Raw genomic sequence first — 20,233 nt, 5'->3', positions numbered from 1 at the left:
TCATGTCCAATTCTTTGCAACCCCATGGACTGCCAGGCTCCTTTACGAGATTTTCCATGCAAGAGTATTGGAGTGGGTTGCCATTTCCTTCTCCAAGGGATCTTCCCAACCCAGGGCTTGAACCCGGGTCTTCTGCATTGCAGGCAGACTCTTTACCATCTAAGCCACTAGGGAATCCCTTTGCAATAGGACTGGCCTACATGAAGTAGTTGCGCACACTTAAAAATCAAATTTCACACACAAATCAGGTAAAAGAAGGTTTAGCTATATTGAAATCAAATTACCACCTGATAAAACTTGTCTGGGGCCACAGAGAACTGTCCCCTTCAGACAAGAATGGGCTTTCAGGAAATTCCCTAGCAGTCCAGTGGTCAGGACTCTGCACTTTCACTGCTGAAGACCTTACTTCAGTCTCTGGTTGGGGAACGAGGATCCCACAAGCTGAATGGCACCGTCAAAAAAAAAAGAATCAGCTCCACCACAGCCTTCACCGCTTGTGTCATCTCCTGGACTAAGAAGCTGATTACCAGCTGCCTCACATCATTACTCTCATGCTGTTGATTTTCATTTAGGTGAAATAAGCAGAAAGGGGACTTTCTTGTACACATATGTCAACTTAAACAGTTTGAAAATAAAAACTAGATCAAGAAGACAACGTAGTTTTAAGAAAAAAAGGGAGAAAGCATGTTTCTTTGTGGAAGTGAAGCCTGTTTCTACATTGTTAAGGCCATTATACATAAAACCGTAAGTAGGAACCATAAGGAATATTCAGAAGAAATAAAACCAAATGATCTGACTAAAAAAGGGCACACTGTCAATACAGTTGAAGTGTGCATATAAGTATATACATCTCTGAAATACAAAGATGTATCAAGTGAAAAAATCAAAACCCTTGGCATCAAAACCTTTCAGATACCAGCTGACAGCAAAACAATCTAATGTGCACAACAGAAATTACATACCTTAAACAAAAGGAAATGTCTGCAGTTTTACTTTTAACCAAAAAACTAATGCTTAGTGTGTTAAAGAAATGGCACAATTTAATTAAAAGGTCAAAGGGGAAAAAAAGGTCATGAAGCATTTTAAAGAAATACCATGAAGTATTTTAAATTAGAATTGGAGTACATATTAAAAACACATGATCAGTTAGTCACATTCATTTACTGTGTCCATAAGAATTTCACTGGGCCTGAGGAATTTTGGGGTCTGGTACCCACACAGGCACAGCATCAGAAATGATATGTGCATGTGACAATGCTCCTGGAATGTGTTGTCCCAGAAACAGAAACCCAGTGTTTTTATATGAACATAGGTATAATCTTAAGCAATGACTTTATGCTACAAAGAGTTAACACCAGATACTGAAAAATAATCATCAACCGAAAACCTATCTGTGACTTGGCTTGCAGAAGGCTGAACAATCTGCTTCAGGAACCTGGAGATGCATACAATATGGTGACACATGACACATATGTGGGGGTCAGGTGATAAGCTGCTGCAAAGATTTTTTGAATTGCTGCAAGAAATATACTTACTTGTGTTACTCAAAGGGAAATTTCTACCCCAGCTTATCAGTAAAAATGAAAACAAACACTAGGGTTTAGGGTTGGCATTCTACCCATTTCAGTTGTGAGCACTGTACTACAAGTTCAGTTCAATTCAGTTGCTCAGTCTTGTCCGACTCTTTGCGACCCCATGGGCTGCAGCGTACCAAGCCTCCCTGTCCATCATCAACTCCTGGAGTTTACCCAAACTCATGTCCATTGAGTCGGTGATGCCATCCAACCATCTCATCCTCTGTTGTTCCCTTCTCCTCCCACCTTCAATTTTTCCCAGCATCAGGGTCTTTTCTAATGAGCCAGTTCTTCGCATCAGGTAGCCAAAGTAGTGGAGTTTCAGTTTTAGCATCAGGCTTTCCAATGAATATTCAGGACTGATTTCCTTTAGGATGGACTGGTTGGATCTCCTTGCAGTCCAGGGGACTCTTAAGAGTGTTCTACAACACCACAGTTCAAAAGCATCAATTTCTCGGCACTCAGCTTTCTTTATAGTCCAACTCTCACATCCATACATGACCACTGGAAAACCCATAGCTTTGACTAAACAGACCTTTGTTGGCAAAGTAATGTCTCTGCTTTTTAGCATGCTGTCTAGGTTGGTCATAACTTTTCTTCCAAGGAGCCAAGCGTCTTTTAATTTCATGGCTGCAGTCACCATCTGCATTGATTTTGGCCCAAAAAAAGTCTCTCACTGTTTCCACCATTTCCCCATCTATTTACCATGAACTGATGGGACCGGATGCCATGATCTTACTTTTCTGAATGTTGAGTTTTAAGTCAACTTTTTCACTCTCCTCTTTCACTTTCATCAAGAGGCTCTTTAGTTCTTTTTCACTTTCTGCCATAAGGGTGGTGTCATCTGCATATCTGAGGTTATTGATATTTCTCCCGGCAATCTTGATTCCAGCTTTTACTTCTTCCAGCCCAGCGTTTCTCATGATGTACTCTGCATAGAAGTTAAATAAGCACGGTGACAATATACAGTCTTGCTGTACTCCTTTCCCAATTTGGAACCAGTCTGAATTTCCATGTCCAGTTCTAACTGCTGCTTCCTGCATACAGGTTTCTCAAGAGGCAGGTCAGGTGGTCTGGTATTCCCATCTCTTTCAGAATTTTCCACAGTTTATTGTGATCCACACAGAATAAACCACACACAATTCTGGCCTTGGAGTACAGAATGAAGCAAGAGAACACATTGGTCATAGCAAACATCCTCTTCCAACAACATAAGAGAAGACTCTACACATGGACATCACCAGATGGTCAACACCGAAATCAGATGGATTATATTCTTTGCAGCCAAAGATAGAGAAGCTCTATACAGTCAGCAAAAACAAGACTGGGAGCTGACTGTGGCTCCGATCATGAACTCCTTATTGTTAAATTCAGACTTAAATTGAAGAAAGTAGGGAAAACCACTAGATCATTCAGGTATGACCTAAATCAAATCCCTTATGACTATACTAAAGTGGAAGTGAGAAATAAATTTAAAGGACTAGATCTGATAGAGTGCCTGATGATGCCTGATGAATTATGGACAGAGGTTTGTGACACTATACAGGAGACAGGAATCAAGACCATCCCCATGGAAAAGAAATGCAAAAAGGCAAAATGGCTGTCTGAGGAGGCCTTACAAATAGCTGTGAAAAGAAGAGAAGTAAAAAGCAAAGAAGAAAAGGAAAGACATACACATTTGAACAATGCCATTACAGCAAAGATGAAATCAAAATGGCTTATCTGTCCATCAATTTGTCTATCAGCCAGCTGCATTCAATCTGTTATACACATCTGCCCCTGAGTTTGGTACCCCCGCCCCTAAGATTAACCTCCAATTGATTAATAAACTCTCTTTTATTTCAATATACTATTAAAGAAAAGTCTTATTCTCCAAGTAGGGAGGAGTTTCCTGCTGGTAGGGGCTGTGGTTTGTCTGTTCCTGTCTCCTTAACAGAAATGCCGTGAGTGCTAAAAAGGGCCACCCCTCTCTTCTTCAAGGCATACTCTTTCCTGAGAGGCCTGGTTTTTCCTTCACTCACCTCCACAGTTCCTTGGTCCTTGAAGCCTCATTCCAGACCTAGAAAAGGAGGAGAGAGAAGACAGTCATCTGTTCAGTCAGCAAGCAATCAGTGACTAGCCTGCCAGGCCCTGTGGAGGTGACAGAGTGCTGAATGAGATCCAGTGCTGGCATTCAAGAACACTCACCCTGAGGTGACATATTCAGACAATCAAATAAAACCCACCAAATGATGAATGAGGAAGGAAAAAGAATGACCAACTCAACTGGGGCCAAGAGGTTCAGAAGAAATGATGGATCAAGCCCTGAAGGATGTCCTCTTAAGTGGCTGTCCTCTAATAAAATGCCTGAAGCAATTTCAGGGAGAGCCATCCACCTCGGCAAAGATTCACAAGTGTGAAAAAGATGATGAGCAGGTTGCCTTCATCAGAACACAGAGAAAGGAGCTGGAGACAGGCTTAGACCAACTCTTGGAAGGGCAAAAACAGTGAGAAGTCACTTGAGAATTGTAAATGGCAGAGCGACATGCCAAACTGTTTCAGGAAGGTCACTAGATGCTATGAGAAGGAAGAACTGAAGAACGCAGAGCAGCAGGGCCCATAAGAAGGCTGCTGCAATGGAGTAAATTAAGGCCCTGGCTAAAGAGATGTCCCAGAGATGTCAAGGTGGCAGAATGGACTCCTATCTGGGGAGGGTACATAGGCCCTATTCCCACAAACTGCTATCTGCAGAAATGTCTGGAAGAGGCTCAGGTGGCCCCGGACAGGATCAGAGTGCCATGCTTCCCTCTCCCTCAGGCCACACCTGCATCCTGGAACCTCCTGGCCTCTCTAGCTGGGCCACCCTGGATTCAGGAGCCTACCCATCCTCATGAAAACCACTCGGGAGCTTTCTGTGGCCGAGACCTACTGAGGCTCCCTTCCAGATATGTGGCTTACCAGGCCCTGGTAGAAGTAACAACCTTCCTGTCTGAGCCCAGGCTCCTACTTCTGCCGCCCTCACTCATCCAAGTTCAAAAATTTCAGCCTTTAACAAGTCCTTTTGGAGACTTCCCTGGTAGTCCAGGCACTAAGACACTGTACTGCCAATGCAGGGGCCTGGCTTTGATCCCTGATCAGGGAACTAGATCCTGCATGCTGCAATGAAAATGGAAGATTCTGTGTGTGACAACTGAGAACCAGTTTAGCCAAATTAAAAAAAAAAGGAAGTTTTTTTGGCTGGAAGGAATGTAAAGTTGATATTTTGCAAAGATCAAACCTGACAAGATTATCCATTCTCCTTTTACACAGTTCCCAGTTCAAAACCCAACTGAGATCTTATTTCCCTAATATTTATAATCCCTAATAATTATAAAATGTAATGAAACCTACAAAATAGATGCTACCCACCTTTGGGCTTCCCTGGTGGCTCAGATGGTAAAGAATCTACCTGCAATGCAGGAGACCTGGGTTTGATCCCTGGGTCAGGAAGATTCCCTGGAGAAGCGAATGGCTATCCACTCCAGTATTCTTACCTGGAGAATTTCATGGACAGAGGAGTCTGGCAGGCTACAGTCCATAGGGTCGCAGAAGAGTAGACACAACTGAGCAACATTTTCACTAACATTTTCACTTTCAAGTCCTCTGAGAATCTCTCTGTTAGAACCTGACCTTCATGATGACACTGTGAGGCAGGGTCTACTGACCTCATTTTACCTAACAGGGGAACCAGAACCTAGAGAATCTGCTACTATCAAAGGGTAAAAGGCACCTCCCTTTCTAAATCTGTTGGGGGACTACCTGGGTGACCTCAGCCAACGTGCTCACTACCTGATACTCATTTTCCTTACTGGTGTGTGTGCATGCTAAGTCGCTTCAGTCTCGTCTGACTCTTTGTGACCCCATGGACCATAGCCCACTAGGCTCCTTCCTCCATGGGATTCTCCCCAAAAGAATATTGGAGTGGGTTGCCATTTCCTCCTCCAGGGGATCTTCCTGACCCAGGGATGAAACCCACGTCCCTGACCAAGTACAGTCACTTGCATTGTTAGGCGGGTTCTTTACCACTAGCGCCACCTGGGAAGCCTAATACCTTACTGGTACAACTGGGGATAACAACCCAGGATTGTTACTCTACACATTTAAATTGTAATTACACAAAGAGGTAAAGGTCTGTCTGTTTACCTTTTGTAAACTGATACAATAATGTATTTTTAAAAGTGAAGAAATTATTTCACTCAACAAACATTTACTGAGGACCCTAAATATCAAGGGGGTTGAGATGGTTGGATGGCATCACCGATTCAATGGACATGAATTCAGGCAAACTCTGGGAGATGGTCAGCAACAGAGATGCCTGGCGTGTTGCAGTCCATGGGGTCGTAAAGAGTGAGACACGACTTGGCGTGACTGAACAACAATTAAATATCAAGCCATATACTGAGTGTATACACACAATGATTATACAGTGATTTTATACACAGTGATGCAAGAAACAAGTTCCCCACTCTTAGAAATGAGTCTAGTGGGGGTGGGGGGTGAGGAGCAGATATTTAACAAACAACACTGTACGATCATGTGGTTACAGCTGTGCTGATGGAGCGCACAGAGGAGAAAGCGCTCAGAACACGTGTAACATGCGCAGAAGCGCAGACCAGACTACCACATTCAACAGGCACTTAGGGAACACAGCCAGAATGAGAGTTCGACTGGCTGAGAAGGGGTAGCCCGAGCCTGCAGGAGGAGGTGCCACTCACAAGGAGAGCAAGGATTTCCGGGCAGGCCCCATAAGGGAACTTTCAGAACATTCCAGAAGAGGCGGGATCTCTAAGTCAATCTTGGGGTGAACTCTGTTCACAGGTACCCAGCGCAGGTCAACCCAACAGGAGCTCTGGACACACTCTAGACAGATGGAGGGACGGAGGAGTAACAGGCTTTCTGAGCGACCCCTTAAAACGCTGAGGAGGTCATCACCCCGGGGGCCACGAGCGTCCTCTGCTAATTCCGGGCGGATTCAGGACCGCCGCACGCCCCCTCCCAGATTTGGGAAACTGAGGCCTAGAGGGAACGGACCAACCGTGGACACGCCAGAGACCATGAGCCCAGCCCTGCCTCCCACCTGGGACGGGACTCACTACCTTGTCCACTTGGGCGGCGCACAGCAGGTCGCGAGCCTCCAAGAAGGAAAAGACGTGCAACAGTTCATGCAAACCCAACTGCGGTTCCATGGCGCCCGCCGCCCAGGACGCCGGGTTGGGCCACGCCTTCGCTGTGCTTCCGCCCCCCACGGCCGAGCCCCGCCCCCGACGGCCGAGCTCCGCCCCTCAAGCTGAACCTCTTTCCGCAGGCCGCGCCCCGCCCAGCCCGCCGGCTTCCGCCCGGCTGGCATAATTCTTGCCGAGCAGCGGTGCTGTTGCTCCTTACAGTAATAGCACGCCGGATCCGCTTCTGTTAGTCTTCATCTGGCTTTTGAGCTTCCCCTTGGCACTTGCTCTTGTCCTGACAGTAGCCCAGAACCTCGCTCACCCTCTTATACTGACATTCATCCTCGTTCTGACCTTCGCCCTTGCACTGACCCTTACACTGGAACTTGTGGTGCCCCTGCACCAAGTACCTCCTGAGCCCTTGCCCTGGTGCTGGCCCTTATCCAGACCTTGTACCTTTTCTTCAGCCTCACCCTAATCATCGCGCTTGACCTCATTAGCATCTGACATCTACCCCACCCCTATTCTTACCCTCACTTGATCCTGACACACCCTAACATTCCTTCACCCTGACTTTTGCCCTAGCCATGACTCTTGCCTTCACAATCACCTTCACAGAGACCCCCAGCCTCCCTCTTACCCTGGCACTGGCCCTCACCTAGTGTCTCCTTTGTCATGACCCCTGCCTTGGCCCTGACCCCGGAGCTCACTCTGGACTTGGTCATGACCATACCAAAGATCAGAGTTAGTGTAAGGGTGAGGATCATGATCTAGCTCAGTGTCAGAGCAGTTAGGGTCACAGTCAGGATGAGGGTAAGATCAGGGACAGATTGATGAAGATCAGAAATTGGGGTGAGTGTCCAGTTCAAGGTAAAATTCTATGTCAGGTTAAGGGTTAAGATAAGAAAAAGGTCAGGGTTGTGTCATTGGAATCAGGTTCAAGGACAAGATCAGTGTGAGGGAAATTTTAGATTCAGGGTTAGGTTCAAGATCCAGTTCAACTTTGAGATCAGTGTGAAAGTCAAGATCAAGTTGTGCCTCCATTGCAGAGGGTCAGTGAGAGGATGAATGTCAGGATAAGAAAGATGGTATTTGGGGGATGAAAGTAAAAGTTGGGTTCAGGTTGACAGTGCATGGCCATTTCAGAGTAGGATTCAGGGTCAAGTTGAGGGTGAGGTTGATGTTCAGAATTAGAATCAGTGTTGGATTCAGGGTCAAGATCAATGTGAGGATAATGTTAGTGTCAAGGTGAGCATGAAAGTCAAGGTCAATTAAAAGTCAAGGTGGGGTTCCATTTCTACTCCTGCTGGCAGGAATTAAGTTTTCCTCCAACTCTCCCTCCCCTCCCCCCATTACATTGGCCCAATCTGCATAATCCAGGACACTCTTTACATCTCACTCCTTTAATTACATTTGCAAAATCCCTTCTGTGTGTAAAACAGCATATTCATAGCTTAGGACATGGGCATTTTAAAGGGAACATTAGTCTGCTTACCACAGAGGGTCAGCGTTTGGCTTGTAGTAAAAATCAGGCTTAAGTTTCAACGTGAGAATAGGTCAAGATGGAGGTGATGATCAGGCTGAGGATCAGAGTCATCATAATCATGAAGGGCTATGTCACCCTGAAGTTCAATTTTAGAGTTAAGGTCTAGGTCAAGTTCAAGGTCATGATGGGATTAGGGTGTCAGTGGTGTCAGCCAAGTGTGAGTCTATGGCAAGATGAGTGTCAGAACCAGAGTCATGAGCAGGTATGGGGTGCAGACTAGTTTCAGTTTCAGCTTGAGTACAGTGGCTCAGACAGTAAAGTATCTGCCTGCAATGCAGGAGACCCAAGTTCGATCCCAGGGTCAACATGAGAAACAAAGATAAATACCAGTTAGACAGTCATGGTTAAGGTGAAAAGGAGAGCCAAGTTCAAGGACAAGGGTAAGTTCTAGGTCAAATGAGGTCAGAGTTTGGATGAGGGTCAGAGTCAATGCTAAGATCAAAGCCAAGCCAGTGGTGGGGTGGGGGGGTGCGGGGGGATGGGGAAGGGGCTGCCAAAGAACTAAGTGAAGGTGAGAGTGAGGGTATGTACCAGGGTCAGGGTAATAGGGTCAGGTTAAATGTAAGGCTCAAGGTCAAGGCTAGGGTCTGTGTTGGGGGTGGGGGTAAGGTTTATAGAGTCTTTGTGAGCAGAACTGGCTGAGTGTCAGTGATCAGGGTTTGGGTCCAGACCCACATTCATATGGAGGTGAGAGATACCAGAAATTGAGCTAGACTGAAGCTTAGTCTTCAGATGTGGCTGGACAAACAGGCAGAGGCTAGATGCTTAAAACACCTTTAAAGTCACATGAGACACTTAAACTTATCCCTGCAAGCAACAACTGAGTTTACTGTATTTTACCCTCAAAGAGCCTAGAGGGCAGTGATGGTGGCAGTTAGTCACCTCTGTAACCTCAGCGCTTGCAGAAGTTTATACATATGAGCACAAAATGTATATTTTGAATAACATACTGCTAGTATTTTAAGTTTCTCTTAAAATACTAGTTTCTCTCACTTGTCTGTTTTTAATCTATCCATGAACAAACAGCACATTGTCTTATTTACTATACCCTATATGTCTTGGTATCTGATACGGTAAATCCTTTTATTGCTTTTCTCCTTTTCTTCTTCTCCCTCCTCTTAACCTTTTCATTTCCACATATATATTTTAGAATTGGCTTACCAAGTTATTAAATAAGAAAGACAAGAGCAAGTTCGGATTGTTTTGGTATTTACTGAATTAACAAGTGAATTCCAGGAATGTCTCTTATTTGCAAGGTATCTCTGAGTGAAGAGGTTCATTTGATCCCAGCCTACCCTTATCCTGAGGGTGATGCTGGTAAACCAGTTTAAGGTGTGGAGGGTCACTACCGGGTCCCCCACTTGAGCCATCCCTGGCCCTTGACTTCTGCCACCTTACCTCTAAATGGGAGCTCTGTTACATGAAGAACCTAGGAAGCCCCCAAGACTATAAAGTAGCCATGAGTGGGGCCACTTTCCAAGTGAGCAGAAACAAGGGCCAAGAGATGATGCCACCTCAGCCACTTCTCTCTATATGAACTACGGAAGAGGGGCTTACGTCACATAGAACTACTCAGGGTTTTTATAATAAATCTCAAAATTGAACTAGTGTTTAATGTCTGAGAAAAAAATCAAACCAAACTTTCCTTCTCACTTGGGTTTCCAACATGAGGACATCTTAAACTCAGTGCTCCCTTGGATGGTTCTACTGGGACAATCCCTGATGATGGCAGGCATGGTAGTGGAGCTCACTGCCCCCTCCTGATGGATCCCTCGGCAGCACACAAAATTGGAAGCTGACAGCACAGGTTGAGGGCGCCCTCTGCTGGGGCTGGATGGCCTCATCGTCTGGCCAGGACCAGGGCCACTGTGGTTGAAATCAGGCTGGAGCAGAACGAGTGGCTTGGGTTGTCCTTGGGAGGGGCAGGAAGTTGGGGGGACAAGCCAACTGGGCCTGGCCCTGCATCTCAGCCCTCTGGGATGAAAGGCCGAATCAGCTCCGGGTTCAACAGTGACTCCTCGAGAGGCCGGTCCACGTGGAAGTCATGGACATGGGGGGGTCCTGGGTGGGCCTTCGGGGCAGGTCCCCCTGGGCGCTGGGGGATCGGCAGCTCCGAGGGGTGGACAGGCAGGGGAGCTGTGAAGAAGTAGTGGTGCAGGAGGGCCTGAGGGGAGCAAGCAAGAGACAGCAAAAGGAAACCGGTCACTGCAGCCTTCCAGGTTCAGCTCACTTCCCTCTGGGGGGCAGCAGGGGATGTGAATACCCGAGAATACCCTGGAAGAAATTTTCTCATTCATGCATTCTCCATTCAAGATGATCCCAATAGCTCTGAGTGTTCACTGTTTCAGCACTGCTCCAAAGACAGGAGATGTAGCAGTGAACTAACAAAGAGCTCTGCCTTCAAGTCTTCCATATAGTCAGGGGTTGGACACGACTGAGCGACTAAGCACAGCACAGCACAGGGGGCGATAACAAGGTAAAGTAAGATAAACAGCGCACCAGATGATTGGTGCTGTGGGAAAAAGAAAGTCAGAGCATGGACAAGGAAAACTAGGGCAGCTGCAGGCCTGAAGAACGGGAGGGTAGGCCCCGAGAGGTAGCACTTGAGCAGAGATCTGGAAGCTGAATGAGTGAGGCTCTGGGACAGAAGTGCACAGACCTTAGGACCTGGAGGAGGCCTGGGGTCCCAGGGAGTGAGCAAGGGGAAGGGAGCTGCAGGGTCACAAATGTGACGGCCCCACGTGTGTGATGCCTGTGGGTCACTAGGACCTGGGCTTCTCAGCTGAGGAGACAGCCCTGCAGGGGAAGATGTGACAGCCTGCCTGGACAAGGTCCCTCTCTCTGCCGGGTGGAGGAGAGATCGAATGGGAGGAGGAGAAGCAAACTCTGGGAAGCAATTGGGGACTTGCAGGGAGGCAGGAGGCACTTAGATTGGAGGCAGCAGCGGGGGGCTGAGAAGTGGTCGGCTGGCTTTGTGCACGCGTGCTAAGTCGCTTCAGGCATGTCCAACTCTTTGCCCACCAGGCTCCTCTGTCCTTAGGATTTCCCAGGCAAGAATAATGGAGTGAGGTACCATTCCCTTCTCCAGAGGATCTTCCTGACCCAGGGATCGAACCTGCATTTTTTTTTTTTAATGTCTCCTGCACTGGCAGGTAGATTCTTTATCACTAACGCTACCTGGGAAGCCTCGGTTGGCTTCAGTACATCCTAAAGGCATTGCTGACATTGGAGCTCATAGGGGTGTATGTAAACACACACTGCTTGCTCCAAGGGCAGGGAAGTGAGGCTGCCATGAGGCCAGATGGACAGGTACATGTAACAGAGGCCTGACTCCATAAGCCATCAGCCCATGGTTCTCCCCTCCTCCCTCACCTACAGCCACAACCCCTTCTGGGTCCTCCTCTCCAGGCCTCTGCTCATCATTTCTCTTGGGATAACAGACCCGCCCCGCTCCCCCCGCCCTTCTCCAGAAGACCTGCATGACCCCAGAGTCAGTCCCAACATCCCTCCCCTTGATGCCCACAGACTGGCTGCCCTGCCCCACCACAGGGTGGAGAGCCCAGAGGAACAAGTCACGTCTGTTCACGCGGGATCAGGACCCAAGACAATGCTGGGCATGTGCCAGATGCTAGTAAATTCTTCTTGAAGGAATGAAGGGATGAAGAAGCGAGATGCACTCTTCAGCGAGGTGGGCATGCCCTTTTAATATGGCCACTCCTAGCCACCTGCTGCCTCTCAAGGGTCTGCTCAAGAGAGGTACGCCTTCTCCATGCCCCCTGTCTCCAGGGGTGCTGTTCCCAGCCCATCACAGGTTCTGAGGACCTCAACCTGCTGGGTCACAGGGGCATGAACAAGGAGGGTCAGGGCAATGGGCGTCTTCCTACCTGGGAGGCAGAGATGCGCTGTTGTGGTGGGTAGAGGAGGAACCGCCCTAGCAGGTCCAAGGCCTGGGGAGAGGCATCGGGCAGCACCTCCTCCAGGGGCACAGGTGCCTGCTCCTTAAAGGAGATCTTGTTGTAGTCGGGCAGCTCAGTGATCTCCTGGAGGAGAAGGGGGCTCATCACGGCTGGCGCCCACCCTGTCAGCCCCCTCAGGAGTCAGTTCTTGCTTTCTGTCACCCACCTGCTGCCATTCACTCACAGAGCCCCCATCCACCTGCCCCTGCTCGCACCACATCACTCATGACATCATGCGCTCACAGCATGATGTGAGTGAACACATGCACATCTCAGGCGCCTGCTCCATGCCCAGCTTGGTAAGGGCTGCGTGTGTGCTGGGGATTAGCAGGAAGGGGTAGGGGCTGGGCTCTGGTCCTCCACCCTCCAGTAGATCAGGGATGGAGGAGATCCCATGCTGGGCCAGGACCAAGGTCTGGGAGGGTCTAGGAGGTGTGGGGGCCTTGAGGCAGAAGACAGAAGATGCAAGGCAGGGGAGTTATGAGCTGCTGGGGGAAGAGAGGACACCCCCTCCCCCCCCAAATGGTAGGCCCCTGCAAACCGGCCAGACTTGAGGACTGGGGGTGCCCAAGATTCGAAGCACACAACAAAGCTGTTCGATGTCATTCTCTCCTGGGAAAAGGGGGGACCCGTTCAGCAGCTCCCCCAGGATGCAGCCCACAGCCCTGCAGGTACAGAAGCCAAACATCTCAGAGATCACACACGAGGGACACAGGTTTCCCCACACCAGCACCCACACTTCCCTCTGTGGTCAAGAAACCCACAAAGTAGCCTACAGATCCCCAGCTTCACACAGTCCAAAGCTTCAAGCCTAGAATACAGAGCATAGCCCATTCTCTAAATAGGTCTTAGGCCTCAACTTTGAAACACACATCAACCCAGTTTGGGGAACGTCTCAGAACCTCATACTCTGGGACACAGAGCAACCCCCTCCCATTCTGGGACAGACCCCCAAAACAGCCCCCAGACCTCGAACTCTTGTGAAGTGAAAGTTGCTCAGTCGTGTCTGATTCTTTGCAACTCCAAGTATTGTAGCCTGCCAGGCTCCTCTGCCCATGGAATTCTTCAGGCAAGAATACTGGAGTGGGTAGCCTTTCCCTTCTCCAGGAGATCTTCCCAACCCAGGGATCAAGCCCAGGTCTCCCTCACTGCAGGAGGATTCTTTATCATCTAAGTCACCAGGGAAGCCCAAGAATACTGGAATGGGTAGCCTATCCCTTCTCCAGGGGATCTTCCTGACCGAGGAATCAAACCAGGGTCTCCTGCATTGCAGGCAGATTCTTTACCAACTGAGCTACCAGGTGAGTCCAGTCATGTCTGACTCTGAGATCCTATGGCCTGTAGCCCACAAAGCTCCTATGTTCTTGGAATTCTCCAGGCAAGAATACTAGAGTGAGATGCCATGCATCCAACTCCAAATAAAGGTCCAGGGCCTTCATATCCAGGGACCCAGGCCTCTGCATAACTCAGGGACATTACATCCTGGGATGTCATCCCCTGCATACCGGCTTAGACATCCCATGCCTCGGACCGCCTTCCCAACCTCAGCCCAGAAGCTTCCTACAGGGACAATCACTCCAATCCCACTTGACCCCTCCCAGCTCAAAACTCATGGGGAGGATCACTGATTCCAAACTCCTCAGAAATACTCTAACCAGAGGAGACACTCCCAAGGCAACCTAGAGCTCACAGCAGGGAAAACCCCCAAATGGCTTAGAGACCTCAATGTCCAGGAGGAGAGGTGACTCAGCTACCCACATCCCCCCTTTGTCTAGCCCATAGGAGTCTCACCAGAGGTCAACACCTTGATCGTACTGGCGGGCACCATACAGGAGCTCGGGGGCTCGGTACCACCTATGAGAGGAGGGCACGGGGTCACAGGTAGGTCACTGGTCTGTCAGGAAGCTGCCCTGGAAGGTCACCCTGACCCTCACACCAGCCCCAGTAGAACTTGTTTGGACAGAACATCTCTTCCAAAATCATCTCTTCCCCAGTAGGTAGGCTGGGGGCCTATCCTTTGCCATATCCTGCCCAGAAACTGGTCCTCCCTACCTGGTGGCCACCTGGTGTGTGTAGAGGCGGTTGCCATCTGGGGAAAAGACCCGGGCCAGGCCAAAGTCTGCTATCTTGAGCTGGCCTGAAGCACTGATAAGCAGGTTGGCTGGCTTCAGGTCCTGAGGGCACCAAAAGAAGCATCAGTTCCTCTAGCGGACCTCGGGACAGGAGGGCTTGGCAGGCTGGGCACCCGGGTGAGCTCAGGACCTGGTCTCTTCCAGGGCCACAACTCCAGTCACTTGTCCCCAGGCCCTGCCCGTTCTGTCCCCTCCCAAACCATGCCCTTTATCAAGGGCTGGCCTACTCCCAGCCCAGCCATCCACAGGCCCACCCCAGCCCATGGTGGTACTGACCCGATGCACGATGTTGTTGGCATGGCAGAAGGCGACACCCTTGAGCAGCATCTGTAAGTAGCTCTTGACCTGCGCCTGGGCCAGTGGCCTCTGGGTGTGGCGCACCACCTCAGCCAGATCTGACAGCATGAACTCGAAGGCCAGCACAAAGCCTGCGCCGTGTGGGAACACGGCCTTCAGCTGTACAACCTGCAATGGTACCCCGTCAGCCTCCAGACTCTCATGGCTCACGTTCTCTCGGATCCCCAGCCCCTGCGCCAACAGAGGACCAGGCAGGCAGAGAAGTTGAAAAGAGACCTGAGCTCAGGATCAGGGAGCTGGGTGCTCTCTCGCTCCCTTCTCCCAGAAGAAGGCAAGTCCCTACTGGAATCCTGTAGTAAACACCCGCCTGCCAATGCAAGAGACCTAAGAGATGTGGGTTTGATCCCTGGGTTGGGAAGATCCCCCGGAGGAGGACATGGCGGCCCACTCCAGTATTCTTGCCTGGAGAATTCCCTGGACAAGAAGCCTGGCGGGTCACAGTCCATGAGGTCGCAGAGTCAGACACTACTGAAGTGATTTAGTTCTAGCAAACCCTCAGGGGAAAGGAGGTCTAAGAAAGGCCACGTAGGGCAGTGTCTGATCCCCCACCCAGCCCATGAACTGGAAAGTCATCTGGAAACACATCCACACAGGTGATCGCAGCTCCCAGCACTGGGCGCAGGAGACATGCCATATAAACCGAGGGCCCACAAGGGCTGGCTGCACAGCAATGAGCAGGAGGGAGGGCCAGTGGGTTCTCAAGGAGGGGACAAATGACAGAAACTAACAAACCTATAGGGTATTCTGATGAAAACAGAAGAGAACAGATGGGGCGAGGTCTGTTATATAGGGATCTGGGAAGGAGCTGGGGGCAGGGGGACAGCAAACACAAGGCCCGAAGGCAAGAACAGGAAGGAGGCTGCTCTGTTCTATACTCCTGGAGTCTCGATAGTGCTGTTTTCAGAGAGACATGGAAGAAATTTTGCTGAATGAATGAAGAGGCTGGCATGAGACAGAGCAGATAGAGATAGTTCTTTCAGAATGAAGAGAAGACACTGGAGCTTTTCAAGCTGGGGAGTGGATTCATCTACAGTTTTTGACTGTGGAGTGGGAGTAGTGGCAGGGAAGGTGGAGGAGGGAAGGGGGAGCTGTTGCAGTAGTTCTGATGAGAGGTGAGGATGGCCTGGGCCAGGGGAATACCTGCAGTGTTTTAAAGATAGACCCTTCAGGCCTGCTACACAGGACATGGGACTGTATCACCAGCTTCCCATGGGCCCTCCAACCAGCTCACACAAGCTGTTTGTAAGCCCTTTTACTGTCCTCAAAAAACAAGAATGGCCATAGTGCTGTTTTTCTGATTTTGATGGTAGCATACAGTCATTTTACAAATTGTGACAAACATAGATTCAGATAATACACAAAATTATAACAAAAAACCCCAGCAAAAGTAAAATCCTACCACCTATAGTCAACAGTAGGAGTCTATCCCACCAGACTTTACAAGAGACATGGTACACACAGACACATATTCATACGTGTGTGTGTGTGTGTGTGTGTGTGTTGTATGTGTTAGTCGCTCAGTCATGTCTGACTCTTTGTGAACCCATGGACTGTAGCCCACCAGGCTTCTCTGTCCATGGGATTCTCCAGGCAAGAATACTGGAGTGGGTTGCCATGCCCTTCTCCAGCAGATCTTCCGGACCCAGGGATCAAACCCAGGTCTCAGGTATCGCAGGCAGATTCTTTACCATCTTAGCCACCTGGGAAGCCTATATATATATACATACACTTAATATTCTTATACAAAACCAGGATGACACATGCAGTTCTAAAACATGCTTTTGTCACCAAAATATCATGGACATCTCTAGAGAATAAGAAGCAAGTCAGACAGCAAAAGAGACACTGATGTATAGAACAGTCTTACGGACTCTATGGGAGAGGGAGAGGGTGGGAAGATTTGGGACAATGGCATTGAAACATGTAAAATATCATGTATGAAACGAGATGCCAGTCCAGGTTCGATGCACAATACTGGATGCTTGGGGCTAGTGCACTGGGACGACTCAGAGGGATGGTATGGGGAGGGAGGAGGGAGGAGGGTTCAGGATGGGGAACACATGTATACCTGTGGCGGATTCATTTTGATATTTGGCAAAACTAATACAATTATGTAAAGTTTAAAAATAAAATAAAATTAAAAAAAAAAAAAAGAAGCAAGTCAGAGTATTGCCTACTCTTGGGTGGGTGGGCCTAGCCTTGTCACTCCCCAGGAAGTTAGGTACATTCTCCACTCAGGAAGGACATGGACAAGAGAGAAAACCACGCAATGAGCCTGGGTGTGGGAGGTGTCTCTCCCCATGCGCCCACAGCCCCTTTCATGCCTGTCACATACAAATCACGCCAAGTGGACCCTGTAGCCTTTGTCTGTCTCCCCTACCACACTTCAGTTCTCAAAAGCAGGTTAGGGGCTATGTCTCCAGTGCCCAGCAGAGGGCAGAGCCTATGGGAGACCCTAATGCTAAAACGTTGATTCTGCAATCAGGCCAAAGCCTCCACAGACAAGCTTGAGCCAGCTGAGTGCCCATGAGCAGGCCCTGGCCTGAGATAAGGAGAGCCTGAAACCCGCCTTGCAGTATGGAGGAGAAAACTCAGGACAGTGTACATAAAGCAGTTAACCCAGCCTGCAGAACGTAACAGGAGCTCAACAGGTGGCAATAATCATTATCATTAGAAATCATTATATGATTTGAGAAAAAGGATAAGTCAGTCAATGAATGAACAAGTAGGCAAGAAATAAATGCGTGAACAAGAGGGAATGAGTGAGGAATGAAATAACTGGGTGAATGAATGTGGACAAGAAAGGCAGTGAGTTGAGGGGTGAGGATGCAAATAAGGAAACACAGTGACCGCAGGCCCTCAGAGTGGGAGTGAGCAAGGAGGGTGGGACAGCCCCTCAGAACACCAGCCCCACTCACATACTGACTGTCTTCGATCTCCTGCAGGGCCTTGATCTCCCGTAGGACCTGGTTGGGGATGCCATCCTCCAGCCGCCGCAGGGCCACCTTCTTGAGGGCAACGATCTCTCCAGTCTGTTTGGGACAGAACGCAGACACTACCAGCCCGTCCCAGCTGGGAAAAGGGGTGCGACGCCGAGGGCTGAGGTCCTCGTGGGGGTGGAACGCGCCCCCCAACCCGTGCTGGAGGGAAATCAGGGCCAACCGGCGCAGAGCTGGGCAAACAACTCAGATATCCACGCCAGGCTCCTAGGGGAATTCGCTGAAAGCGCCGTTGGTAGCTGGCCGCAACTTGGAAGCCCTCCCCTCCGCGGGCAAAAGAGGCGGGCGCACGCCAGGATGAACTACCGGGAGGCAGAAGCTATGGCCCAAGCATGGGTCAGGAAGACGGGGAGATCTCAAAGAAACCGAAGAGGAAGGGCTGGATGCTCACCTCCACGTGCTTGGCTTTGAAGACGATGCCGTGCGCACCCTCCCCTATGCGCCCCAAGATGCAGTACTGCTCCATGGCCCTCTGCCCGGCACCCTGACCCTCCGCAGTTACAGCCCCTCGCTGGCACCGGACCCTTCCGCGTTAGCCCGCCCCGGCTTCCGCCCCAGACGCGGCTGCCTAGCAACGACGCAGAAACGAGCGCCCGGGCCTGGAGGCCGAAGGCAACTAGGGGTGACGTCCGGGCCTCTCAGTGCCTTTCCCTAGGACCTCGCCATCACGCCTCAGTGCGCTTCACTCAGCAGAAGTCATCCGTGCGGGCGGGAGCGATGGCCGCCGATCCCTCTCGCCTCTGCCGAGCACCACGTGACCAGTGATGCCGGGTTACGCAACGGGCGGGGCCACTTAGCCCGAGGGCAAAGCCGAGAGGCGGTGGGAAGGCGCTAAATTGGCGGGAGGGTGGAGCCGCTCTTCAGGGAGGAGGCGAGCACGGGGCAGGGAGGGGCGGGGCCGTCCACCCAGGGGCGTGACTGCGGCGCCGAGGGCGTGGCCGAAAAGTGACAAGGAGGGGCGGGCTCCTCCCCAAGAAGGCCAGGGTCCCTCCGCCCCCTTACCTAGAGGTGCCAGCTTCCACCTAGGAAAACATACAGGTACCATTCCGCCTTTAAGCCCCAGACTTAATGATGATGGAAGCGAGACGGGTTCCGGTCTGCGTTGTGGAGGGAGCGTGAAATGGCAGTATTTAAAGACAACTTTTAAAAAGTGCAAACTCTGACACAGAAAGACAATGTCTGAGGACTTCTAATGAGGAAATACTGGAGGAATTTGCAGACTGGGGGATTTTAAAGAAGTGCATGCCGTCAAAGGATGTTGATAAAAGCAAGTAGCTTTTTAAAACTTCTGAAAAAGTGTTTAATCTCATACACGATGAGATAAACCGTAAAATAATCTAATCACAACTAAAATAATAATAAAATAATCATATCACAGTTGTATATCCTCTTTGACCCACTTCTAGAACCTCCTCCAACAGATACATTACACTCATGTGAAATGACACGTGTAAGTTCAGGCATTGAAGCACAGATGAATTGCAAAAACTTAGAAACGGCATTGATATCCATCGATAGGAGACTGTCTAAATTGTGATACACGCATCAATTCAATTCATTTCAGTTCGGTTCAGTCGCTCAGTCGTGTCCGACTCTTTGCGACCCCATGAATCGCAGCACGCCAGGCCTCCCTGTCCATCACCAACTCCCGGAGTTCACTGACTCACGTCCATCGAGTCAGTGACACACATCATTTACGCTACCTTTAAAATGAACCAGGATGCTTTTCTATGTACACTAACGGGAAGATTTCTAAGATGCATTGTTAAGTCAAAAGGACAAGATGAAGAACAAAGTATATAGAGTGCCACTAGCTGTGTAAAAAGAAAAGAAAGTAATATAAATAATGCTTGTTCATGCATTACAAGGTGTCTGGAAAATACTCAAGATTTCATGATTGTGCTTACCTGGTGAAGGGACCAGAAGGATTGGGGACAAGGTAGGAGGTGGTCTTTTCACTGGGCCTCTTTGGATTTTTTTGAAATTGTGAACCGTATAATTTATTAATTCTTCAAAAAAATAAATATTTTTCTGGCTCATAAATTGTACTCTGCTTTAACAATTTCAGAAGAAGGCCTTGATGTCTATACAGATATATTCACCCTGTTTGATGATGGCAGAGGCTAGAAAATAAGTCAAATATCCCATGGAAGAATGGTGAATAAGTTATGAGAGTGCCTTAGAATGGAATGCTTTACAGCTATTACAAATGGTGTGGGTAAATACAGCAGTGGAATGGGAAAGGATGGTCTTCAAAAAATGGTACTGGGTCATTTGGAAAGTCATATGAGGAAGAACTGTCTATTGACGCAGATCTCAAATTATACACAAAAATTGATTCCAGATGGACTGCAGACCTAAATATAAAAGATAAACAATGAAGCTCTTAGAAAAAAAAATATTTTAATGACTTTGGGTTCAGTTCAGTTCAGTTCGGTCGCTCAGTCGTGTCCAACTCTTTGCGACCCCATGAATCACAGCACACCAGG

The 20,233-nt window shown here is 49.2% G+C and overlaps 2 protein-coding genes across 4 annotated transcripts in view; both read right to left on the bottom strand.

Moving 5' to 3' along the window:
• The window catches only part of FBXW12 (F-box and WD repeat domain containing 12), a 34,452-nt gene extending 27,603 nt beyond the window's left edge, over positions 1 to 6,849 (bottom strand). Inside the window, exons 1-2 of one of the 3 annotated variants that reach the window (XM_027550386.1) lie at positions 6,689 to 6,849; positions 3,596 to 3,633 (exon numbers count right to left, since the gene is read on the bottom strand). In XM_027550386.1, the coding sequence (XP_027406187.1) occupies positions 3,596 to 3,633; positions 6,689 to 6,778 (128 nt within the window). In that variant the 5' untranslated portion in view covers positions 6,779 to 6,849. The remainder of the gene's footprint in view (positions 1 to 3,595; positions 3,634 to 6,688) is intronic. The other 2 variants (XM_027550387.1, XM_027550388.1) reach the window with 2 other exon arrangements.
• Positions 6,850 to 9,492: 2,643 nt separating this feature from the next.
• CDK20 (cyclin dependent kinase 20) lies at positions 9,493 to 18,531 on the bottom strand. The gene is made up of 8 exons (XM_027550389.1): positions 18,136 to 18,531; positions 17,664 to 17,777; positions 14,665 to 14,853; positions 14,309 to 14,430; positions 14,048 to 14,110; positions 12,798 to 12,921; positions 12,185 to 12,340; positions 9,493 to 10,464 (listed from the first exon to the last, which is right to left on the bottom strand). Exons 1-8 carry the CDS (start codon positions 18,208 to 18,210, stop codon positions 10,267 to 10,269), a joined length of 1,041 nt encoding a protein of 346 aa, XP_027406190.1. The 5' UTR covers positions 18,211 to 18,531; the 3' UTR covers positions 9,493 to 10,266.
• Between the last annotated feature and the right edge of the window lie 1,702 nt (positions 18,532 to 20,233).

Source organism: Bos indicus x Bos taurus, chromosome 8 (assembly GCF_003369695.1).
Source record: "Bos indicus x Bos taurus breed Angus x Brahman F1 hybrid chromosome 8, Bos_hybrid_MaternalHap_v2.0, whole genome shotgun sequence".
Lineage (NCBI taxonomy): Eukaryota > Metazoa > Chordata > Mammalia > Artiodactyla > Bovidae > Bos > Bos indicus x Bos taurus.
This window is presented reverse-complemented; position numbering and strand designations above follow the sequence as displayed.